At 40.3% G+C, this 24,745-nt stretch overlaps 1 protein-coding gene across 7 annotated transcripts in view; it reads right to left on the reverse strand.

Annotated features, from left to right (window-relative positions):
- Positions 1-24,745, reverse strand: part of dab2ipb (DAB2 interacting protein b) — a 161,531-nt gene that overhangs the window by 113,535 nt on the left and 23,251 nt on the right. For 2 of the 7 annotated variants that reach the window (XM_026173341.2, XM_026173340.2), the window contains exon 1: positions 12,927-15,431. The exons of 4 other annotated variants lie outside the window; for them this stretch is intronic. In XM_026173341.2, the coding sequence (XP_026029126.1) occupies positions 12,927-13,050 (124 nt within the window). In that variant the 5' untranslated portion in view covers positions 13,051-15,431. Of the gene's footprint in view, positions 1-12,926; positions 15,434-24,745 lie in introns of those variants that run through there. One more of the 7 variants, XM_080304154.1, reaches the window with a different exon arrangement.

A 24,745-nucleotide genomic window follows, 5' to 3' on the forward strand; every position in this document is an offset into this window, starting at 1 on the left:
CACTTCTGTACCATTGATTTATTAATGAATGAATTCTGATCTATTCCCATGTTGCTGCAGTATATTAATGACTAACCTTGTATTGTGGATGGATTATCTCAGTTGTTCTCCTGACTGAAGTTTGGTCCGTTTACAGCATCCTGCCATGTGATTGCATTTGTCTCTAACCACGAGGAACCTTCACGTTAACTTTTATAAGTGGAAAAGTGTTAGTGTTCGTCCTCCAGCTTCACTGTTTATGTTATGCTAACATAGCTGTGTCGCTAGCGATCACGTAGCACATCATTATATACCAGCAGCTAGCCCAACTTCAGTAACCCTACAAACGTCACTGCTGTTTAGTTTCCTGTCTTCATTTATGTTGGAAGTGATAGCAGAGCTGTATGTTTGAATTTTTTCAGAAATCTCTCAGTCAGAACATGCAATATCATGCTTAGGTAACTAGCGAAACTAGCGAGCTAACTTCCGCTAGCTTCCTGCTAACTTCTAACTCCGTTAAATGTAATAACTTTTGTTTTCATGGATGGCTGGAAGTTAAACTTCATAGTTTCACCTGGTTAAGCAGCAATGCTGATCGTTTTATTAAAGATGAAAGGATTGAGACAGTTTTTAACTCTCAGTGATGCTGCAGTGTTCGTTTGACCTGAAGCATACAGCGTTTAGGACCCAGATTACTCCCAGATTTAAGAGCATCTTAGTCCGACAAATACGACAATAACGACGGCCGCTTGCATGTTCTGCAAAAAAATGTGCTTTGTCGTGTATCTGACGGACAAACACCAAACCAGTTCCACATCACTGAAGTTGCACCATTTTTACAAATCAATTCTGGTTCATCTGTTTCACTCAACAATCGGCCATGTGCGTATGAAAACAAAGGCACTGCGCATGCGCGTTTTACTCATATTCTATTGCGATATTTCATTTTCCTATCGTTGCCTAACATTATACCGGTATTACCCTAAATCAGATCCATTTATAATTCTTATACCGTTCCTTTGTAGTATATAAAACATTAATCCATGTTGCTACAGTTTAACTCCATGTGTGTTCTTGGGGGAACTACGAGCTATACTGGTTAGATGTTTTGTGAAGCTCTATTCTATACAAGTGATCTAATAGTACTCTCCTGGCAAATCAGTAGTTCAACAATGAAGGTTTACTATTCAGTTACTCAGACCAGATACAAATTTACCAATAAACCCAAAAGGGTTCTGCATTGTGTTTGTAGCCATTCTGTCTGTTTGTTCATGATGTTTAGAAATGTTAGGATTTTTCCCTTTTTTTCCCCTTTACATTTACATTAATTCATAGAAAAACTTTGTATACAAATATAAGAGTGATACATATACACTGTGCGCTTTTTGTGAGATTTTCCCATAGACTAGCTCCTATTTATTTATTTCCATTTACTTTTAGACAGCCTTTACTCTTTATTTGGTTGTTCTGACTTTAGTGAGAGCAGCTCAAAAGCATTTCACCTCATCAGTTTGATTTGACTCTTTCCCAAATTCCACATTCATAAATGCAAATTCTCAAAGACAACGCTATACCACCTCATTTCTTGGAGGAAATTGAACTCTGCGTACCCACAATTTATTCTTAAACAATAAGGTTTTAAAAGCCATTATTATTTGTAACTTTTTCATTATGTTTATTTGACATCATTGTAACACACACACACTTCTTTGTCTATTGTATTACATTTGTATTTTAATCATTAATAAATCAATCAAAAAGAAGCTTCAACATTAGTATTCTGGACACTGCCAGGTTTTGTTTTTTTTAAATCAGAAGTTGGATGAAATTGTTGAGTACTAAAATTAGCCGCAACCGCTAGTTAGCATGTTGCATTTATAAACTCATATATTGACTAATTAGTGCCAAGTAACTAATAAACCACTTAAAACTGAAACAAACTTCTGGGATGATTTAAACTACACAGCAAGATATAATACTAACCTATTAACGATGATCCAAAAGGGACAAACAGGACAGACACGTTACAGAGGTCCAGTTTAATAACTTGTAGTGGATGATACCTAACGGACACATCAAGGCAGCCACACCCCTTACTCAATTGAATTAGTTAAGGTAGTTTAAAACGTTGTTTTTTTGGGTTTTTGTTTTTTTTTTAATCACTGCACTCAGAGTTGTTGTGTGGAAGAGAAACTATGTATAGAGACCAAAACTGCATTTAGAACCATCTTTTAAATATATCCTTTATTTACAGGTATTTAAAGGTTATTATAATGTAGATGGACTCCTTTTTAGCGCCAACCTTGCTTGGCATCTAGAACAGTTTCCCCTTAAATACTAGTGGTAAAACAAAAACATGATTTTATTTAAACAGCTTCACTGTGTGACCAAATATGGTGTTATAAAAGCGACAACAGTAAAACCAGCTGAAAGTTTTCCTGAAGTTTGACAGATCTATGGAACGACTTGAAACCAATCACTAATCGAGCCCCGGCTCGGACAGTCTCAGTCGTTGTGTCCTTGAGCAAGAACTTCACCCGTTACTTACTGGTGGTGGTCAGAGGGCCCGGTGGCGCCAGTGTCCGGCAGCCTCGCCTCTGTCAGTGCACCCCAGGGCAGCTGTGGCTACAATGTAGCTCGCCATCACCAGTGTGTGAATGAGTGGATGACTGAATGTAGTGTAAAGCGCTTTGGGGTCCTTAGGGACTAAGTCAAGCGCTATACAAATGCAGGCCATTTACCAAGGTTTAAATACAACAACAGCAGCAAAACTGTGCTCACTGTGCTAATGCACTGAAGGTTTAACTACAGGATCCTGTTATCAGTGTTTCAAGAAGTCTATACCCTCAGGGTTGGAAAATAGCCCCCGCAGAGATTGCAGAGTTCTTGTGTTATGACAGGAGGGGGAAAAAAGCAGAAGAGAGATAACACACACACACACACACACACACATACACGCACACAAACACACTCTGTCTCTTTCACTTCAGACCAATGAAAACTTGCAGAAAAAAAAGAAATAAATAAAATCACAGGCTGTCAGACTGTGTTTGCTCTGTTCTCTCTACCTGGATGACTATCTTGTCTCAGTCCACCCCGGCTCTCATCACGGTTGCTTCACAAATACATCGTTTTTCTGTTTTCCCCTCAACTAAAAGAAACTCAATTTTTAGACTTTAAACTAACTTTTAATTTTTTCTCAGATCTCAGGTCTTTTTAGTGGAATATCTCACTTCATGCTCAGTCTATGTAACAGAAGTCACGGGAGAGGCCCACCCAGGCACACGCTGTACCGCGACCACAGCTTTGAGCCATCAAACTTAATGGCTATTCTAAAGCATGTTTTGGTGAGCGAGATCTGTTTGCATCTGTTTCCTCACATGTACACAGAAACCATGATGTGTTGACGCTGAGCTGTGGGGACAGCGCTGGACTTTTGACCTATGGGATTTGTATTTACTCAGTGCGGGGATGATGGGGCGATAAAGAGGTGCTGCTCAGTCTCCTTGGAGAGGCTCTCGACACCAGGGAATAAAAGAGAATTATTTCAGCCTGCAAAAGTCACTGGTGCAGACACAAACGACGGTCACTTAGCTGTGATTGGGCACCAAGGTCCATCCCTAAGTCAACACGCAAACGCACATCAAAGAAACATGAAATCATCCTTGAATTTAATACTAACACCTCAATGAGGAATGTAGAGCCTCAGCTTTCTGTCAGCTTTGTGCAACCAGCTGATGGATAAATTACAAGTACTGATGCACAAAGCATCCAGCGGCGAGACAGCTGACTACTTCTTATCTACAAGGAAAATAGATCCACATCCAACAACATGCAAGTGATATGAAGAAAGAGAGCAGCTTTGGTTTGTGTTTAGCTTGGCGCATTCTTGCCTTTGTGTGCAGCTTGTTATGGAAAAGCACAGGAGAGGGATGGAGGAGGAGGAGAAGTGGGGCAAAGAAGGAGGAAGTTTGTGTTTGTGCAGAGGGCGACTCAGCTGCAGCATTCCTGTAAGTGCTGGCTGATATCCTACTAACTTCAATAACATCCACTAGTGCACTAGCACTCACACAGATATGGAGCGAGTGTCCCATGCTGACCCGACAAATTACAGGGAAAACCCAAACCTTTGAGTCCCTGTAGTGAGGGGAATCTGTGGAGCTCTTTTCCTGACATGATTGGGTCAGCTTGAAGGAAAGGGTCACTGCAAATCAATACAGAGTTGCTCTGAGTGTGAGAAAACACTTGTATCCTGACGGGAATTGCATCTTCCACTATCACCGAATGGTTTGAAGGGTTTGAAGACTATATCAATTATATTCGCTAACTTTAACAGTCACCAGACTTCAGGCGAACTGAACTTCTATGGGAGTTATCAGACTTGTGGAAGACAAGTTTCCCCCCTTAAGATTCTTGGAGACTTGAGGGGTCAAAGTCAAGATGCCCTGGAGCTCTTTCAGAGTCAAGCGATGGTGCGCCATATTAACTAAGGTGCTCACGCAGTCCTCTGTGCAAGCCTTTAAAATGTTTTCCTCTGAGGAATACAAACTGCACACGGTGAACTCAAACTCCAGCCTCCTGGCTTCACAATATTTGTTCTCAATCTTTGTGTTTTGTCGATCGCATTATTACAGACAAGTCCCAACAATACAAACCACAATATGCGCTACAGTGCTTTCAGTGTCTTTGTATTTTGATTATTCTTTTTGTCTGTTTTTTAACTTTGTGTTTAAACATCAATCTGCATTTAATCATTACTTAGCCATCTTCCACACTGAGCCTTTTGTCTCACCTCTGTGCCCTAAACCCCCACTCGGTAGTGCTGTGGGATACTGCAGATTTTATCTATCAAATACCCATTAAATACAGGGCCAGTGTTGCCGATACCAAAACCGATACTGGTGTTTTTAACCTATAATGGTGGCTGTAGGAGAGAGCAGTATGTCATGATTTATGAGAAGAATCATCATTAATTTGCACATTTTTGACCACTAAATATCAGTGATTTTTACTTTCCCCAATAATTAGTTAATACAACAAAACACACATTTCAGCTTTTCATGTATTTTGAATGTTTTTTTGAGACCTGGAATATAAACACGCCTGTCTCTAAAGCCCTTTGGGTCAGCTTCTGTTGTTTAAATGTGCTAATGCCTCCACCTCTACCAGCCGATCACTGCAGACGGCTCCCCCCCCGAACCTGGTTCTGCTTTTTTGTTCCCACTGTCATCAAGCGCTTCTCACAGGAGGTTGTTTAATTTACAGTTTCTATGTTGTATGATTGTAAAGCACCTTGAGGCAGCTGCTGGTGTAATTTGGCGCTATATACTGTAAATAAAACTGAATTCTGTTAATTTAAGGATGACGATGGCTAAAATGCACCAACTGATATCATTAACGTCCCATTTTCACAATTTCCACTGTCAACTGTGTTTCTGTGTTCTTGCACATACCATAAGAAAATAACCATTTTCAGTGACACATACAGTCCGCTGCATGTTGACAGGCAATAATCTTCTATATTTCTGCAGCTATTTCGCAAAAACTACTCCTGCCTTGTAATCTGAGTTGATATCTATGGATTTGGGGGGCGGGGGGGGGGAATTTGCTTGCACCTGTCAGGCTGTTAGTGGAGTCTTTTTTTGGGTGCTCAGAAACACTGCATCGTCTGGCCCATCTCCATGACTCACCGGGCTGGTGGGTGGGTTGGGGGGTAAACAAGGACACAGACTTCAGTAAAGATCTGAGAGTAATCCTGGGTTAAACACTGCGTTGATGCAGAGAGGTTCTGATGGCTCCACTTTACTGCCACACTGCTATATTAGCCGTCTCTCCGTTTCACGTCTCTGCTTTCTATTATATGATCGTTGAGGCAAAGCGATAACATTATCACTCATCCTTTTAATACAGAACTGGCAAAGTCAGTGGGAAATACTTTTTTCTCCACGCAAACTTGATCCCACATATTCTCCAGCCTCTCGACCTGATTGTACGCATCTGCGGAGAATGAAGTCAAAAATACCGAAAGAATCATGTTGCCTGTGTTGATTAGTGAAGTCTTTACTAAAACATGACTTTAATCACAGAGAGGAGGCTCGGGAGCAAGCTGCAGAGACAGATCAAAGGGCTAATCTGTTTTAGAGAAAACAGCAAAGTGATTCCTTTGGCATTGAAGTTGAGGCTGAACCTGGCACCACTTAGCTCTAATACCCTCTTTTTTTACCCCCCTCTCTCTCTGACATGTTAAAATTTAAAGCAGCTGAACACTCAGGGACAGAAAGCCAGAATGCGGACTTATTTGACTTCCTGAGTTTCAGTGGGAATGTGACGTGGGAGTGAGAAACTGAGTCACCACGGCTGTCTGAATTGTTGTCAACGCATTTCCCCATCTATAAGCCCGAACTCGGTCCTCACTTCCCATCAGTAGATATCAGCGCGAACAAACACAAGCACTCGCACACAGCATAAACAACCTGACAAAAATTAAACGTGACGCAGTAGCACGGATCAAAAGTGTTTCTCGGTAATGACCCATTGAGAATATGATTACGAGCAATAGCTGTCAGTGGTAATGCATTATTGAGTTGTTATTGAGCAATTCAAACACTTTCTTGCAGACTGTCGGCAGCAGCGCTTTCAAAAATGTAACATTTACTTATTCACTTATTGAAGTATTTTTTGCCTGTTAAAAACATTCAACTCAAGACTCATTCCACGCAATTATTAAAAAAAAATTATGGTTCAATATAGGGCAGTGTAGGGCTTTGTATCTACCACTCAATTCAATTTTATTTATAAAGCGCTAAATCACAAAAACAGTCGCCTCAAGGCGCTTTATATTGTAAGGTAGACCCTACAATAATACATACCGCTCATTATATCGCACTCCACTGTGATATAATGAGCTGTCACGTAGCTTTCCGTTTCCCTGGAGGTCCACTCATTTGTAGTAGTTAGGGCAACAGAAGATGCCTAGGACAGTTCAGCCTCAACTTCAATTTTTTCCTGCTCATACATGCTTGGAACGATCTTGCCACTAAAGTAGACACAACGGGATATCATAGCATGGCTCAAGCACATTCATCATAGTTTAAACCCCTTGTTTTGCACAACGGAATACGGCCTCCCGTCTGCAGCTAAACACCCCAGTAGCTTTTGTAATAGCTTTAGCCCGGTCGGACTGGGCAGCAAAGGGCTGCTTAAATACCGAAAACTCCTCTGCTCCTCCACTTGGACAGACCTTCGCTTGACAGACTGACCACGCGCACCATACACATATTTTTTTCCCTTCTTTTTCGAATCTTCGGATCACGTGCGTGCCGAACCGTGGCGTGGGATCGGTTCGGATTACGGATCAACCGTGATCCGTTGCACCACTGCTGAATATGGTTAGGACTCTCAATGGACCAGTCACTAACCTGTCTGTGTACCTGCAGTCTTTTAGCTCATGCTATGCGCATGTTTTACTGGAGTTTACAGTACTCTCTCTTCTTACATTCAGATTATACATAATAAAACCCTCTGCGTCGACCATCTAGCTAAGTCAATTTTCCCCTTCACAAGTCCTACTAAACTTTTTCAGTAGCATTTCTTTTTTAATTTTCCTCTCCTTTGTTCTCTCCTGCAGTTCTGCCTTACTTTAAGGAACTGCAAAACTTGCTGTTGTGCATCCATACAGTCCACTGAGTGGTCACAGGTCATATTAAACTGTTTAATTTTATTATAAAGCCATTATCTGATTAGTGCAGTGAAGCATAAGATTAAATGCAGGAGGGAATGGCTAACACTCACTTATTAGCTCATGTTTGTATCTCCACAAAGTCTTGCCATTATTGTAATGCTGCCTGAAAGGCAGTGGAGACACCCTTAACCTTCAACTTTACTTCCCAATTTAAAGACTGGCTTTTAGATCACCTCATCTAATGTTTTACAAGAAGCTGAAACAGAATAAATTTGCTATTTCCAGTAGGGTCTGGGGAAGGAAATAGACCATATATAAAATACTGCCTTAGTATCCAGGTCTGAATAGTGAATGATCCTTACTAATGGCCAACAGGGGGCGACTCCTCATGGTTGCAAAACATATGAAAGATTATAAAAAGGTCTGTCAGAAAATGACAACACTCCCTATTTGATTTATGGCCTTATTAGTGTTGCAGTGTAGAAAATGTTCACCACTAGATATCAGTAGATTACGGATTTCTTTCTGTAGAGTTCTATTTTCTTATCTCTGATAAATTGAGTCCATAAATATAGATATGGTGGCAAAAACATTACATTTAGACCGTAGCTCATAACGGCTGTGGCCGGCATCTTTCTGCTAGTGTTTACAGTGGATCCAGATCTGCCCCACAATTTTTCCCCCCCATCTACAGAAGGCTGTCAGTCCACAGTTTACCTCAGCTGTCAATGCCGGGCGAGAATTCAGTATTCAAATATGGTGGGTTAACATGGCGGCTCCCACAAACCGCAAACTCACTCCAAATCTATTAATGCACGCACATCTATTAATAGACGCACAGGACGTGCGTCTATTAATAGATGTGTGTAACTGTGTCTATTTATGAGTACAATATCCTTTTTCCATTAAATGCCCTCAAAAAATTACTGACTGTACCTTCAAGCATTTTCCTGAGTATATAAGCTCCTGAGTTAAATGTCTATGTAATATAACATGATTTTGTTTCATTTGATAGAGCAGATTTACAATACTGTTACCTTGGTTACACTGTAGCTGACCTTTGAGCATACAGTGTCATCGTTTTCTCATTCAGATCCACCTCTTACTTGTCACATCCATCACAAAATAAACCCAAAAAAACCAAGATGATAACTGCACTTCAATCCACAAACCAATTTGGCTGACATACAAGGCAAAAATACAAATCTCTTTTACACTCTGTGGAGCAGGATGAAGGTTAGGGAAGTTAAAACTACTCAAACTAATTTAAAACACTAAGATTTCTCAGATGAAAGGAAAATCAAGGTAATCTAGAAGGACTGGGAGAAAAGAATCACTTCCTGTGGTGTTCAGGTGATGTTTTGCCAACTTTAAAAGTCAGGGAGAAAAAAAATATGCAAGAGCAGACTGAGATCAATGGACAAAAAAAAAAAAAGTCAAGTCATTTCTATCTCAGAGTAACGGGCAGATTTGGGGGGAGAGAAAGATCCAAACTTTCCAAAAACACTCTTTAGGTAAGTCTAATATCTGTTGTCAGATTTGTACCTGAAAGATCTACTAATGACAGCTCAACTTTGCTGTTAGAAATGTGTCAATATGGGAGGATATCGCTTTCAAAGGCCCAATTTTGTTCCACCGAACAAAAACATCTCTCTGAGGAGGCTGAAAAAGTTCAGTAGAGTTACCTTTAACTTTTTTTAAAGCTGTTGTGTAATGCAAAGACTCTTTGTCTGACACAGAGGCGATAAATGAAGGATTCTGTTGTGAAAAACAGTCAGTACTCCAATCAGGGGACAATTCAGATGCAAGTTACATGATTGCGGGGGGGGGGGGGGCCTCCAAAACACGCAAGTCAGAACAGGCTGCGCCGCTCTCCCTTTTACAGACGAGCGATAATTTTGTATGTAAATGTCGCCAGCCCTGGCAGAGCAGAGGAAACAGATCCAGAGTGATTCTGAGGGTGAACCTTCCTGAAATTTTCCATTCACAGATAACAATGCACAGACAAGCACACGCTCAGAAAACAATAACACATGAGCTCATGCGGCTGCCATCTGATCGGTGCCACTGACTGTGCAATAGACAGGAGAGGCTACAGCACCTTCCTCAAGATATGGTGTGAGCAAAACTTTATTGTTCCATGCTTTGCTGCTGCGCTTCACATGTGAGACACATCTCAACAATAGCGTCTCATCTTGCTTCAGGCACACTAAAGTGTTTACCAGAGAGACCTCTTATTTATTTCTTCTCTCCCCACAGATCTCATTACAGCAAATTAAAGAAAATCTACTATGTGGTTGTAGTACTATTTGTTCTATGGTAATGCAGTCATTCTGGATGAGACGAGAGAATGTACGGCTAATCTAGACGTGACTGACAAAGCTAAAGTACTTACTAGTTGCAAAGACAGTGCAAAAAGAACCAAAAATAAGTGCAGCCACCCAAGTAAGAAGGCAACCGTCCACTTTCTGCAGTAAACCTTCCATAACTGTAAGGAATAAAAAAAATTGAATCTGATTTCACCAAGATAGATTTGATTTCTCTGCCGTAACATACATGTGCATAACAAAGAGTTACTTTGTTTTTAACCACACTAATGCTGTGAAATAGCTGCAAGACTGCCAAAGCCAAAACTTGCTCATTTAAACTTTTGAACCATCTGGAGCAACAATAGCACTGATTCAGGCTCCCGTTTTTGGCTGCATGAAAATAAAAGTGTTACATTTGTGCTAAAAAGGAAAAACGATGTTATTCTATTAGTAAAGGCTCGAGCCTCTCTGGAGAATTAGGTGAGATATAGCTTGGCTTTAATTCTGTTTGCACCACTGCAAATACACAAGATCCTCACTCACAAGCAGTGAAGGCTCAGATGTCTAGTTGCACTATTTGCACACCTGCACAACCTGACATCACAAAGACTTGGTACTAGAAGGGTGGCGGTTTAAAGGCCGGTTAATATGAGTCAGGTGACGTATAGAAAAGTTCAGGGCTACAGTGCTCTGCAGTGTGTGAAAGCAGCTTCATACTCTGCTTCCAAAGAGTCGAAGTGAACTAAACAATGGGCTGAATTCATTGCAGAAGTACGCTGTGTATTATATTCTAGCTCAATAGAATATAATACACCACCTTTCATTTGAGGAATGAAAGTATTTCCTTTTTGGTTTAACACAAGGTGGACAACAAGTAGCTTCTGAAGCAGTCTGCTAACACGGTGCAGCAAAAATACTGAAATATGTGCACCTGGTTACACTGCATGTAAACATGTAGCTGATTTTACATGTCATCAAATTTAATTAGCTATTTTATTTTTACTTCATCTCACAAGCTACACACGTACATGCAGCGACCACTTCATTAGGTACACTTCCTAGTACTGGCTTTGAACTACTTTTTGCCTTCAGAACATCCTGAATTCTTTGTGGCATAAATCCAACAAAGAGCTGGAAACATTCACATGATAGCATCACACAGTTGATGCAAATTTGTCAGCTGCACATTCGTGATGCACATCCTGTTGGACCGCATCCTAAAGGTTCACTGCTGGATTGAGGTCTGGTGACTATGGAGGCCATTTGAGTGCAGTGAACTCACTGTAAATCTCAAGAAACCAGTTTGAGATGATTTAAGCTTTGTGACATGGTGTGTTTTCCTGCTGGAAGCAGCCATCAGAAGATTCAATTCAATTCCTACAGCACCAAATCACAACAACAGTCACCCTGCAATAATTCAGAGAAAACCCCAACAATCAGACGACTAAGCACTTGGCGACAGTGAGACGGAAAAAGAAAATTGCGCCTAACCTCTATTGTCCAACTGTGGTGACCCCGTGCAAACTGTAACATAATTTGAAAATGCCGAAAACTGCTTGGTTTAAACTTCAGCAATCCCCCTTGATCACGTCTGCACACGTAAATGCACTTGTTGTTTCCCTACAATTGGTTTATCAGCTATTTGCACTTGCAAGCAACTGAACAGGTGCAGCCAACGAAGTGGCCGGTGAGCATATGTTGTTCTTCTTACTGCATATGCATCTTATTTAACCCTACAAGCTAATGAAAGCTCTTTTTTTCCCAAATGAAACAGAAGTGGGAATGTAACTTCAGTACTGCTGACTTTACCCGTCTGTGTGTCACCGTAACAATCTGCAGCCTGTGTGTAAAAGTTTTTTGTGCAAGGAGCTTGCACTTAGCCACAGAGATCAAGGCAAAGCGTGTTTTCGTGTGCCTTTGTACTTAAACTCGATGCACGTGTGCATGCATGCGTGTGCGCGATCTCTTTGGAGGAGTGAATGACACAGAGTGGAGACTTCAAAGCATCTCTTTCATCAGCTGGAGCGAAGACATACAAAGCAGGCACCTACACACTGCATTTGTCTCGCTCTCACGCTCAGGTCCAGCGTTGTCCGTCTCTTACTATAGAAGAGATGGAGCACAAACAGCATTAAGTCTCAGTGAGCGAGAGCCACATGTTTTCCTGAACTATCCTCACTTTAGAAACTTCTGCATCACATCCACTGCAGAGTAAATCACTTAGTAATCATAGTTTTCTTCTTCATATCCTGGTTGGCACCTTACTTCAGCTCACTTAGAAGGAAAAAAATCAATAGGTTGAAGATTTCAGAGATAATTCTTTCCTATTCATTCAAGTAATGTTAGCAAAGCCTTGGGGGCAGACTTCTCACTAGAACCTTGCAGTTCGAACACTGCAAGCACTATGTACAGTGATCCAGAGAAGCAGCAAAGTGAACAAACACACTGCTGGAGGGCACAGAGTGGCAAAAAAAAAATAAAGACAAAATAGTTATGCAGTGCAGAAAAACTAACAGACTTCAAGCTTTTTCTTGGTTGCTAATAAGAAAAAACACACATGTGGGCAGAGTGCCCAAACAGGGTGGAATTCATCAGGTTCGCGATGAACTGCAAGCTTCCCAGCTTTGATGGTGAAATGTGAGAGCAGCATCACTTTGCGAATAGTTCCGCCAAACTGTCAACTGACAAACTCAAACTTCTTCTTAGGAACACACAAACATGAGCGGCAGCACACAGCTTGTTGTTGCCAGGACTAAAAATAATGCTACCAGAAGAGAAGTTCTCCTATGAGCGATGCAGAAGAGATGTCAAAAATTAGAAAAGAGGAAATGCCACGGATTATATGAGTATTAATGCCCTGCCAGCGAGTTTTTATCTAAACTAACATTGTGTACATGAGGTTGAAACTGCTGCATGGTGAGCTTTTTTTCTTTTTTAGCAGTTGTAGTATTTATTACCCCTGCTGGCAGACGGCCTGCTGCGGCTGCGTGACCGGCTCCGCTGACGCTGCAGTCGGGATTTGCCCAGGAATCTGTAGTAGTATGAGGGTCTCCCAGATCCCTTCCTTGTAACTCCAGCCATGGTGTGATTTCCCACTCCGAATCCGACACAAAAAATATGAACAGCACTAAAATCCAAGTCCTCCTGAGGTGCTACCGGCGCAGAAAAATGTGAGGAGAGGTTTTCATGGATCACAACTCAAATTTATGGCAAAATTTCACTCAGGAGTCCTCTTGGAGAGATTCACATCTACTCAAGTCCTCATTGGTAGTGTCAGAACAAAATCCCCACCACTGTGAAACCATTTCCCTCTGAAGAAAGAGAACATTAATCCATCGAACATTTACTTCAGCTCCAATACTTGTGTCTTGTCCCACAAGCTCAGGTTACTGCTCTGAACCTCTGAGCACTCCCCCTCCTCAAAGTTTCCCACACAGAGATCCCAAAGGCATGATGTCCGGAATAGTGTGAGCGTGTATCCTGAATGACAGGAAAGCTGTTCCTGCTCCCAGTGCACTAAAGGAATTTTAGAGACAGTCACAAAGCCAGTTCTTCACATTCAAACAGGAGCGAAGGAGAATTTATCACACAGCTTTACACAGTCAAAACAACTGTCCTCACCCCCTGAAACTCAAATCCTGTGAGTGTAGAGAAGACAACATGCTATGTGGCTGAGAACAACAGGGGGAAAAAGTTTGGGATGCCTAGAAAACAGGCAAAGCCTTCAGTGGAATGGAGTTAACAAGCCAGCTATCAGATCACAGCAGGTTTCAGTTCCCTCCCACAATCAAACTAAAGCTGCTGTAGACACACACACAAGACAAACTCTGGAGCAGGAAGCAACACTTGCTAATAAAACGTCACAACCTTTGACATTCAGTGGCTCCGGATCCAGTTTTTTCAGTCATGTTCCAGGTTTTACACTTCAGCCACTAATTTGCCTCCTCAGGCAAAAAAAGCATGCCTGGGAGTGACAGCCTATCAGAAGCAAATGTAAATAAGCTATAAAGAGTGATAAACCAGCCAATCACTGCATGCTATGAAGAAGACGGCCCATAGTCCACATCTAAATACAATGGAACAAATGCAGACATGTGTGCACATTAGGGCTTAGTTATGGAAGTGCTTTTAGCTTCTTCCTGACTTCACATAATGCTAATTCATACAAAAAAAAAAAAACTTGCTCCAGAGCTGGATTTTCTGGAGAAGCCAGTCCTGAAAGCTGATTTACTTCAAATAACTGTTAGTTGCTGAGACACCCCTTGAAAATAAGTATTTTTGTTGAATACCTTACAGAGCTCTTGAGATCTTGGCGTGACTCCAAAAACGTAGATGATGTAATGTGTTTAAATAAAACAGGTTTCACCTGTCACTTCACAGGAAATTTCTAATACTCATTTTCTGATGTTGGGTACGGTTTCTAAGCAGATCTAACTGCGTGCTTGTTAAAATATGTTTAAAAGAGACTACAGTGAGTCCCAACAAAGTCCACTGATTTCTCCTCTAGCCCCTTTAAGGCTGTCACGTTGTGAAGCACAGCACAGTTTCCAGCACTCCTATTCCAGTCATGTTTTGCCCAGTTGGACTTCCATCTCATCCTCTTTGTCAAAACAGCCACCCAGCAACCTGAATTTTATTTGGGTGAGTCAATGGGAGCAAACAGGTTGGGTGATGAGCAAAGACTGCACTGGTGTGGGCAAAAAAAAAAAAAACTCCCTGGGACATGGCCACGGTGTAGATAGTCTGTGGTAAACGTCCTGCCTGCAAGCCCATACTCGGGTTTATATGCCATGATTTCTTCCACTAAAGACTGCTGCTTGGAGTCTGTCTCTAAGCTGGGAATCAGACTTTTGTCCCCAGTTATGATCCTGTGAATGACAGCTGGGTTACTTTGACAAATCTATGGTTAAACTGCATTGATTTTCAAGTCGTCAGAGCAAGCTGAAACTTTTTCACTGTAGCCATGTAATTACAAATTGAAGGCAGAACCCCCCCAAAAATAAATAAATAAATAATAAAATTCAGCTCCACTCATGTAAAACAGCTATTAGATCCAGCTGGAAACTGACTAAAAAGTCACAAGTTAAGTTAAACTTATTACCAAAAAAGACACTTATAAAAATCAAGATATCTAATCAGAAACACACAATCATAAACAGCTCAAAAAAGGTCAATTTTATACATTCTTGTAATCAAAGTCTGCCATGGTTTCCAAGATGAACAGATTTCTGTGTTGATTGTACCTAATCAAAGTCTTCCTCTCTTTTTCTCTCATACTCGCGCTCTGCAATACATTTCCTTCCTTCAGTGGCTGCTCAATTGTTCACTGTGATGCTGCTTGTTGCTAGTGAGAGCAGTGGGGACCATAACGCTGCATGCTGTGAAGAGTTTTTGTCATTACCCCAGTCCATAAACTCCCATCGACACAATATAGCAGTGTGTGTTTGTGCCTGTATGTCTTATAACATAGAGTAGGCATTCCCGAGGTCCCACAGAGCGTATTTAGCAAGCATACATCACTCAGTATCAAGCCAGAGCCTCCTGCTGCAAAGCAGGAGAAATGCATTGCCTCCAGGTTTTGCATTGCTGCCACTGAGCTCATGAAAAACAAAAACCCCTGAAGAGTGTACATATTTTCTGTACTTTTAAAGGTGAAAGCAGCAATAAACACACAACACGCAAAGTCTTAAAAACCTAGTCTGTAAGGTTACTGAACTCATATGGCAGTTGAGTGTTATTCATACACACAAAAGCGGCGCGTGTAAGGCCGGACCGCTTTCTTTTTTATTTGAAAGCAGATTGATCTTGCCAGCATGATAGTCGCTGTGGGAATAGCTACCTACAATGAGTTCTTGTTTGACCAGCCAGGAGTTTATAGACAGCCAGTCCAGGGTCAGGAAGAGTTCGTGTACAGCTGGTGGCTCCCCTCTGCCTCGATGACAAACACACCAGTGGGCAGTCAAAGGGCCAAAAGGAAGAAAGGCCAAGAAAAAAGTAAAGTAAACCACAGGCTTTCATTTTAATGTGTATGCTGGCTAAAAACATTTGCATTATAAAAGGACCAAATAAGCTTTCGCAGGTACTAATGAATATGGCAAACATTGCAAGAATTCAAATTGCTTTTCAAAATAAGACCTCCAGAACAAAATGCTAATAAATCTGAGAATAACAGCTTAAAAAAAACAATCAAAGGAGAGTTCAGGATATGTGCAAGGTTTACTTTTTTTTGTTAATGATCACATAGCTCCTCTTAAGTTCCTGACATGACGTTCAGGTATTCTATCAGACTGAGAGCTGGACTTTGACTGATGCACTGCAACACCTTGGTTCTTTCCTTTTCAAGTCATTCTGATATGCTTGAGATTGCATGTGCTTTAGCATGACCCAATTTTAGCCAGCTGTTAGCTGCCAGATAGATGGCCTCATATTTGACTCTCGAATTATATACAGAGGCAATACAGAGGTCAGGTCAATGACCATGAGGTGCCCAACTCATCACTTCTCCTCCACCGTGCTTAACCACTGTTATGAGGTGAAATGTGGTGCCGTATATTTTGTCCAAACATCTCCACCTTGGTTTTATCTGTCCAAATAATATCGTTCCTGACGTCTTGTGGTACATTCAGATGTAACTTTGCCATGCTATTTTTAGACAGGGGAGGCTTTCCAAACAATCCACACTGGTTCAGTCTTTTTCTAATTTTACTGTCATGAAATTTAACTGTAGCTCTTGGGTCACTCCTTGTGGCGTTGTATGGACGCATTCCTGCACCAGATCAGTGCTCTTATAGAGGTGGTGAAGTAAATTTGATCAGTAGCACCTGGCTGTTGCTTACCCGTTTAAATCTTTTAAAAGCTGAAAAGGTGTACTTAGTTTTTGATAAGACTGGTCTTCATAGGTCTAGAGGACATCTGAGGTCTTATAAAAAAAACAAACAATAATCAACATATTTTCAAGTTGTGATGAATTTTCTTCCAATTACCCTACGAAAACTAAAATCTGCAGTGCAGTTTATTGGAAGTTTTCGATTACTTGGGGCTAGGTGTTAGTTGGTTTTGGTCATTCTAGCTCACAGTAACATGAAATCTAAAAACTGCCTGCTCTATTTACCTTACTTGAACATTCAAATATGCACTATAGAGATAATACAGATGTGCAAGTTTCTTTACAATCTTTTTGACAGCCTTTCCTCAAACCCAAGAATCACTAGGAGTTATTTAAGTGACTATTTTCCAGTCAGTCAGCCATGTGAATTGATTATTCTCAAGAGCAGCAGAGTGGAAAAGGCTTTTTAAATAAAAAAAAGTCCTGCAGTGTACAGACAGAGTAATGACTCAATCTATCATGATAAATGTATTGCACTGACTGTACTGACTGTACAAGCCATTTAGGGCAGTGAGAACGAATTAAGCAAGAGTCAAAATGGTGTCTGCAGGTGGAGTCCTGCAAAACCTTTTAGCCTTTTAGTGCCTGCTCCACTTGACTTGACTTGTTTTCAGTCATTTTCCTTTACAAACTCGTAAAATGTAATGTGCTTATGGTTGTTACAGCATGCGACTGAAAGTCTTGCGACATCATTTCTATGAGACACGAACGCCACAGCAACGGGTATCGAGGCGCTGGTATACGTGCTGGTCAGTCTAAGGCTTTTTGTCAGACTCAGGGACCACCATGTTGTTTTTTGTGTAGCTATTTCCTGAATTTTCAGGTTTCAAAATTAGCGGCCTGGATTTTTGTGAAGGAGAAGCTCTCATGACTCAACAAGTGATACTACTGACTAGCCAATCAGTGACATGCAGTCTGCTGACGTCACATTTTCGAATCGCCTCAGATCACTTGGAACCCCAGCCGAGTAGGCACTAAAAAAGTACCTGGTACCAAGTACTACCACCTAATGGAAAACCCTAAAAGCTGTGCCAAGCTGACCCAAGTAGGTACTCCTGGGAAAAGGCTATTAGTGTTCTTGTGTTCGACTAACGAATAATGGGCTCAACAAGATTTGATGTAAGAGGGTGTATTACAGTAAATAAGGGTAAATTATTCGATTTACTCAAACACAACAGCAAAATCCTTTAGAAAATGAAGTAGAAGATGCCTGAATGGTACCTGAGAGAAACAGAAGTGAAAACACCACATGGGGAATGTGAAGTCAGTGTGACCTGTTGAACTGACCACATTGTATCCGAGATAGAAGAACAGTAGAAGTTTGTCCAACTAGCACTAAAGACTAATGTTTCACTCTGTTTCTTTACAAGTTTCTGCTTTTGTCTAACTCTGACTTCACAAGAGTATTTTACTTGAGAGGGTGTAATTAGCAAGGTGTACTCAACCTAAACCATCAGTGTTAAGATGGTAAGAGCAATGACATTTCAGAGTTCTGAAAGTGAGATCTAAAACCCAGAGAGGCACTAAGTGAGCCTGTTGTTCTCTAAAATACTGCTGCTCTGAAGATGGAACTAATTCCACTTTCCGCACAAAAAAAAAAGACAAAGGGAGACGTATTGATTCTCAACACAGCTCACTCTATTGTCTCCACACGGATACAGGGTCGAACACAGAAAAGGGGAGCACAGTGGCCATTACTGCTCAAATACAGCCAGCCATTAAAAGCGAAACATCTCAGACAGAGTCACAGGGATTAGACAGCTCTAAGAAAGCGTAAAGATTCAAGGACTGAGTGTCTCGTTCATCAGGAAATTGAGAAATGCATTAGTATGGATTACAAGCAGTGGATAGGCCGAAACTGATGGCTACTGCTACTGCTGCTGGAGTCTCCTTGGGCAGATCATAGCTTCCCCTCTAAAAGACAGCTTGACTTTATTATATGTAATAAAGTCACGATGGATTTGGTGTAAACAGCAACAAACTCGTCCTACAAGTAAGGGAGTACGTTTATTTATACAGCATTTATCAAGAGCAACAAGAACAAAAGTCACAAGCTGCTCTACAATATCAAGTAAGATACAGCAATGAAAACAGTATAAATGGACAAAACTAAATAATAGCAGGCAGGTCTTCAGCTTCTTTTTAAAGCTATCAGCAACGTCCACATTCTCACAAGCCACGGTCTCATTTTGTGTTCAGCCTGAACCCAGCTACTGCCAACAAGCACTGATCAGATAGCAAGGAGCACATTGCGTATCATTTGTCTTCCTCTATATCTCTCTTCCGAATAAAGGCTAACAATGTACAGTTATATACAGGCCTGTGGCATTACTGACTCACTACGTTTTCTCTTAAAATGGACATTAACATTTTTTCAATGTTGCCAAAATATTTTCATAATTCTGTTTTCCTATAAAAATAGTTAGTTATGTTATCCAAATATTATTAAAAGTACATGTTTTTATTTATAATGGAGTCAGTATGTATACAATACTTAATTACGATTCAGTTAAACAGTAGATCATAATTGTATCAACACTGACCCCTACTGGAAAACATGGTAATGTACAACTCGGTGACACTGACAACAGTCTATTTGTGCCACGGTGTAGGAAAAACTCAAATGCTGCATACTTTTATGACAGACTTTTAAACACAGTATCAGCCTTTGGTTAAACATATAAGTAAATAAACTATTGTTTACCATGATATGCAGGATTCATGTCCAGGACTGTAATCATGAAGCAGCAGAGAGACGGGGAACCGTGAAACCATCTCAACCTACTCATACTTTTTATTGTTCCATGCAGAGAGTAATTAAGTTAGCCGATCCAAATTTTCTCTTTGAACACATTCAACCTACCCCTGTATGCTGCTATAGTGACAGACTACTTACATCTATCTAAGCGTTCTTTTCTTCCTCCTCTTATTCAAGCCTCCCACTCCCTCTTGGCCAGAGAGTAAAAGGCCAAACTGGAGAATGTCCTGTCCCAAGCAGAGCTCATTATACAAGCCTAGAGACAGAAAGAGAACAGGCGAGCCTGTGTGACACCGTTGGCCAGAGATAAACAGATATGCGAGATGGAGGGGGAGGAGAGGAGAGGAGATGAACTCCTCTTAAGCTTTGATTAGAGGAAGAGCGCAAATCAGCAGTGACGAAGGGAGAGAGATGAGAGGGAGCCTTCGCTTATGAAACAGCCACTTGAGAAAAGCACAGAGGGACCTTTGACAGTGTTGTCTTCAAATGTAATATTAAAATGCCACAAAGGGCACATGCACAGTCATATCCATTATGTAAAGTAACAAGCAGCTGCTTTGAAAGTCCTTCCAGAGGCAAGTCTCGCTGCTCGGCAGCTTTCGTGGTAACACCTTTGAGCAGTTATTTTGAAGCCTTTATTAAATGAATGAGGAGAGAGGCATTTGAAAAAACAAAGAACACTACACAACACAACACTATGGCTTAATTCAGCCGTGGAGAACTGCCTGCCATGGCTTTACAAAATCCTCTCACAGATTTATGTCTCTGTCTGAGGTTTCTTCCTGTTGAAAGGGAGTTTTTCCTTCCCACTGTCATCAAGGTCTTGTTCAAAGTAGGCCTCTGATTGTTGGGGTTTTCTCTCTAATATTGTTGGATCTTTACTATATGATATAAAGTGCCGTGGGGTGAGTGTTGTTGTGGTTTGGTGCTATATAAATAAAACTGAATTGGGTTTTAAAGTGAGATCAGCAGTGAAATCCATGCTTTTATTACAACTCAACTGGAACTCCCATTTTATCCTCACTGCTCACAGCTGCCTGTTCATTTTAGAGTTCATTTTAAAATTCTTTTATTTGTTTTTGCAGATCACAAATTGTGGAACAATTGTGACCATTAGAAATTAGAAAGGTCTCCTCAATGTCGATATTTTTAGTCTGAACACCCACCTCTTTGGTTTGGCTTTAAACCCATTATAGAATTGCTAATTTTATTATATTGTTTATTGTTATTGTATTTTTATTTTTAGTATTTATACTTTTTCTTGTTTAAGATTCAGCAGTTTGGTCAGTGCTAGCTGTTTTTAAAGTGCTTTATAAATAAAGTTGGCTTGGCTGAATGGGACTGGATATTTCAAAGTTGCTTTGCTCCTGAAATACTAGTTGGTCAAAGTATTTAATTAAATTTTTATTAGGTATAAAAAAACAATTGGCTGCATAGCTCAGCTATGTTAGGATACCACCCGCCACAAACCAGGGCTGCAATCCCAGTACACAGCAGCGGCTCTGTCTGCTAATAAACTATTTAAAAAACTGAGCAGATGACTACTGTGCAAAATAGGTTCTAGGTTCAAAAGAGAAAAAACAATACAAGAATCAACTTAACTTCTTAAACTTGCTAAACTGCATCATGTAGAGGGCACTCAGCGGTAAAGCAATTAACTCAAACTAAAAGGTTGATTTTACTGCTCTGTGTGACTAATCGCCAGATTAACTTGCATTATTTGCAACAGTGTTTCGTTTTACTGTTTATGTCCTTTACAGGGTTTTATCACCATGTTATCATCTTCATTTGATAATGTCTCTGACTGTAGTAGGCGGCACTCAGGGGGATCATTTTGTGTGGAAAAAGAGTCATATGACCTGTGAAATGCCCATTTTTATGTGAAGGCACACAGACCCTACAGCAGAAAGCCCGACTTAACAGAGAAAGTCCATTGTGATACTCTTTATCTTTGACCAGTGTTTTAGTTTTTGAGGATTTGTGCATCTGTTTATTAATACTTGCGACAGTGTACTCGACTGTGTCTCCAAAAAGTGCTTTTTTTTTTAAAATACCTACTGTGAATATTAAAAAAGCCCCTGAAAATTTATAATTACATGACAGATTCACTTCGAAACTAATAAATCTAATAAATCTGAAAGTAAACTTTCAAAGAATAAAAACAAAACTGAAGAGAGCAAACTCACTCTGGAAACTAACTGAAACGAAACTAAACTGAAAAAAGGAAAGAAAATTCTAATAACTGGAAAGCACAAAACTAAAATAACTCTGGTTCTGCAGTACTTTGAGTGAGAAAGTGGTATTATAGCCTGATCACAATGTTACATTCTGCACAGCTGCTTAGATGACAGCCTTTATGGAACATGTTGTGTTCCATTTGAGCAGGATCAGGCGCCTGCTGATCAACTTATTAGCATACTGTCATTATACTGGAGGCTTCCCTCCTGACCACCTCACTCTTTTACTATTCTGTCCTTCCTATACCAACATGCAGGTTGACAGTAAATGAACATAGTCGTGCACAGCTGTGTGCAACACATATCAAAGAGACAATGTAAGGATTAGAGTATGAAAAGACCATACTCTGCTGTTGACGTTTAAGCGAACGCTTACATAGCAAAATCTGTTCCAATCGAGCCATAGACTGCTGGTCAGATTCTAGCAACCCGCTAACTCACAAGTACAAACATCTCCATCAACTACACTGAGATTTTACTCAAGCAAATGGGATCAATCCTTTGTGGAAAAATGCATGTTCTAAGCATGACGCACAGACACATAATACATGTTAAGCTCGCCACAGGTTTTCACTTTCCATCTCCTTTTAGCAATTTCTTATATAATCCAGATGGAAAAGTCCCCTTTAAATGTCAAATACCACGCTGTTCCTGCAGGAAGGGAATGGAAGAATAAAAGTCCTCAAATAAATAAATAAATAATCATGTCATTATAAAGGCTTAAAAAAATCTCCATTCACGTAAAAACACAAATGAACACAAAGCAAACCAATCCGAACCTCCTTCTCTGTGCTGTACTCTCTTCAGATCTCACAGACTCAAGTCTACCTCATCTACACATCAACTCTGGAGTTCTTTCTTTGACCTAAAACTCTGTATGTGTGGACAAAAGGCTAAAACAATTGGAAAGGATAATATATATGTATAAGTGTTTTCAGAGCCAGTTTTAGAGCGCTTCAAGCAAACACTATTGAGGTTTTGCAATCACATGACAACAAACCACACAACTAAATTGTCTGTGAGAGAATGTATGTGTGAGAATGTAGGGTTGGGTGAATAAGGCCCCAATAACACGGGTCTAGAGACCAGCAAGTGACTTCCTGGCAACCACCAGTGATTGAAAAATGTGCATTCAGTGATTGGTGGCCTTGAAAGTACAATTTTTCTGAAAGTTTTTTAGCTGCAGCGTTGGCAAACAACCTTAAACTTGAAGGTAAAAGTTCTCTGTTTCCACTTTGAGTTGCAATATTTCAAGTTTTAATACTGCTTTGTTATTAGTTGGCAAGCATTTGCAGACAAGTTGCCATCTTCCATCTAAGCTACACGTCACCAAAGCAATCTGCTAGCGACCAGGGTAATTGTAGTTCACTAAAACTAAACTACAAACTAAAAGACACAATATGACAAAAATAAAACACTAAACTTCTGGAAAAAAAAACAACTAATACAGTTTTGTGAACCACAAGATGTTCACAAGACTGAGACTCAACTGCTTTCATAAAATTATGTTGTTGTTTTTTTATTGGTATTATATACACCAGTGCTGATTTTACTAAAATGTACTAAATTTTACTAAATCTTGCCTCTGAAACTAACACTTTAATAAAGTGTTAGTAATAAAACTAAACTAAAACAAAAAAGAGACTCAATAAAACTAAACTGAATTAAAAATAAAAAGTCAAAATGAAATTAAAATAAAAACGAATTAGAAAATACAAATCTATTACTCTGCAACCGATTTCACCTGGCAACAACCACCAGCAACCACTTGTCAACCTTGCGACATTTAGTTTATACAACTCTTGATGAATGTGTGCTTGGTGCCGCATGAGAAACTTCTATACTAAATAAACTGAACAATATGCCATTAAAAGCTTGTGGTTGGAACGTAACTTCAAAGCAAACGTTTGAACTTTCATTTGAACATGATGTACTGAAAGCTTGTTCATTCTGATGTCAAACAGTATACAAAAAAGTGTTGTCAGTCTTCTTGCTTCACAGCTATCAACCAAGGTAGCTAAATTATGCATACACACTTCTAAAATAGCGTACACGACATTTTCTTTCTTGTCAGGAATCTATAATTCTCTTTTCTCTGACAAGACCAGCTCTAGAGACAGAAAACATTAGAGGACAGGCAGAGCCAGGAAGTTGGATTTTTTGGGTAGAGAAACATGTCATTACAGAAGCAGAACCGTATTGCTTCAAATTATCCTCCTCAAAAACGCTATTCCTCAGCTTTTTATTGCTCTTTCCCTAACTTTGCCCTTGCAATAAAAAAAGCATTTTCTCACTCCTCCTTACTCACTTTCTCTTTGCTCTCATTCACATTTAGCCTCTGCACAGAACTCTACTTAAATAAAGCTTAAAGAAGACCAATAAAATCTTTATGTGTCTCGTACTTTATTTAATTCCACTTCACATTCTTCATATTGGAATGCGTGGAATTCAGTCACAGCCCATGTAAGGGTCACTGCTATCCATTCAGTCACAGAGGCTCCATTGTCATATGAACAATAGGCATAATTTGTTAAACGGCCATGTGGAATTTAAGTGGTCCACAGAGGGAGGTTACGGAGGTCACTAGAGATTTGGCAGCGATACCCAGGGGTAGTGCTTCTCTATCCATAAACCACTGACCTTTGATGTGTGCAAATGTGCCAACCGTTAATGGGTCTCTCACCTGCATCTGGCATGCAATCACCCACTTTCTTCTCCAACTGTGGTGGCTACAATGAGTCGGTGCACTGCAAGAATTTGTCTGCATGAACACTGAGCCTAGACTTTGTTGAGGCGGTCCTCTTAAAGCACAAGCAAAGGCCCACAAGCTGTGCCGCCCAATCAAGCTGACTTACATCAATGGGTCAATAACACTTGGACAGGGGATATGCTACC

This window comes from Astatotilapia calliptera, chromosome 7 (assembly GCF_964374335.1).
Source record: "Astatotilapia calliptera chromosome 7, fAstCal68.1, whole genome shotgun sequence".
Classification (NCBI taxonomy): domain Eukaryota; kingdom Metazoa; phylum Chordata; class Actinopteri; order Cichliformes; family Cichlidae; genus Astatotilapia; species Astatotilapia calliptera.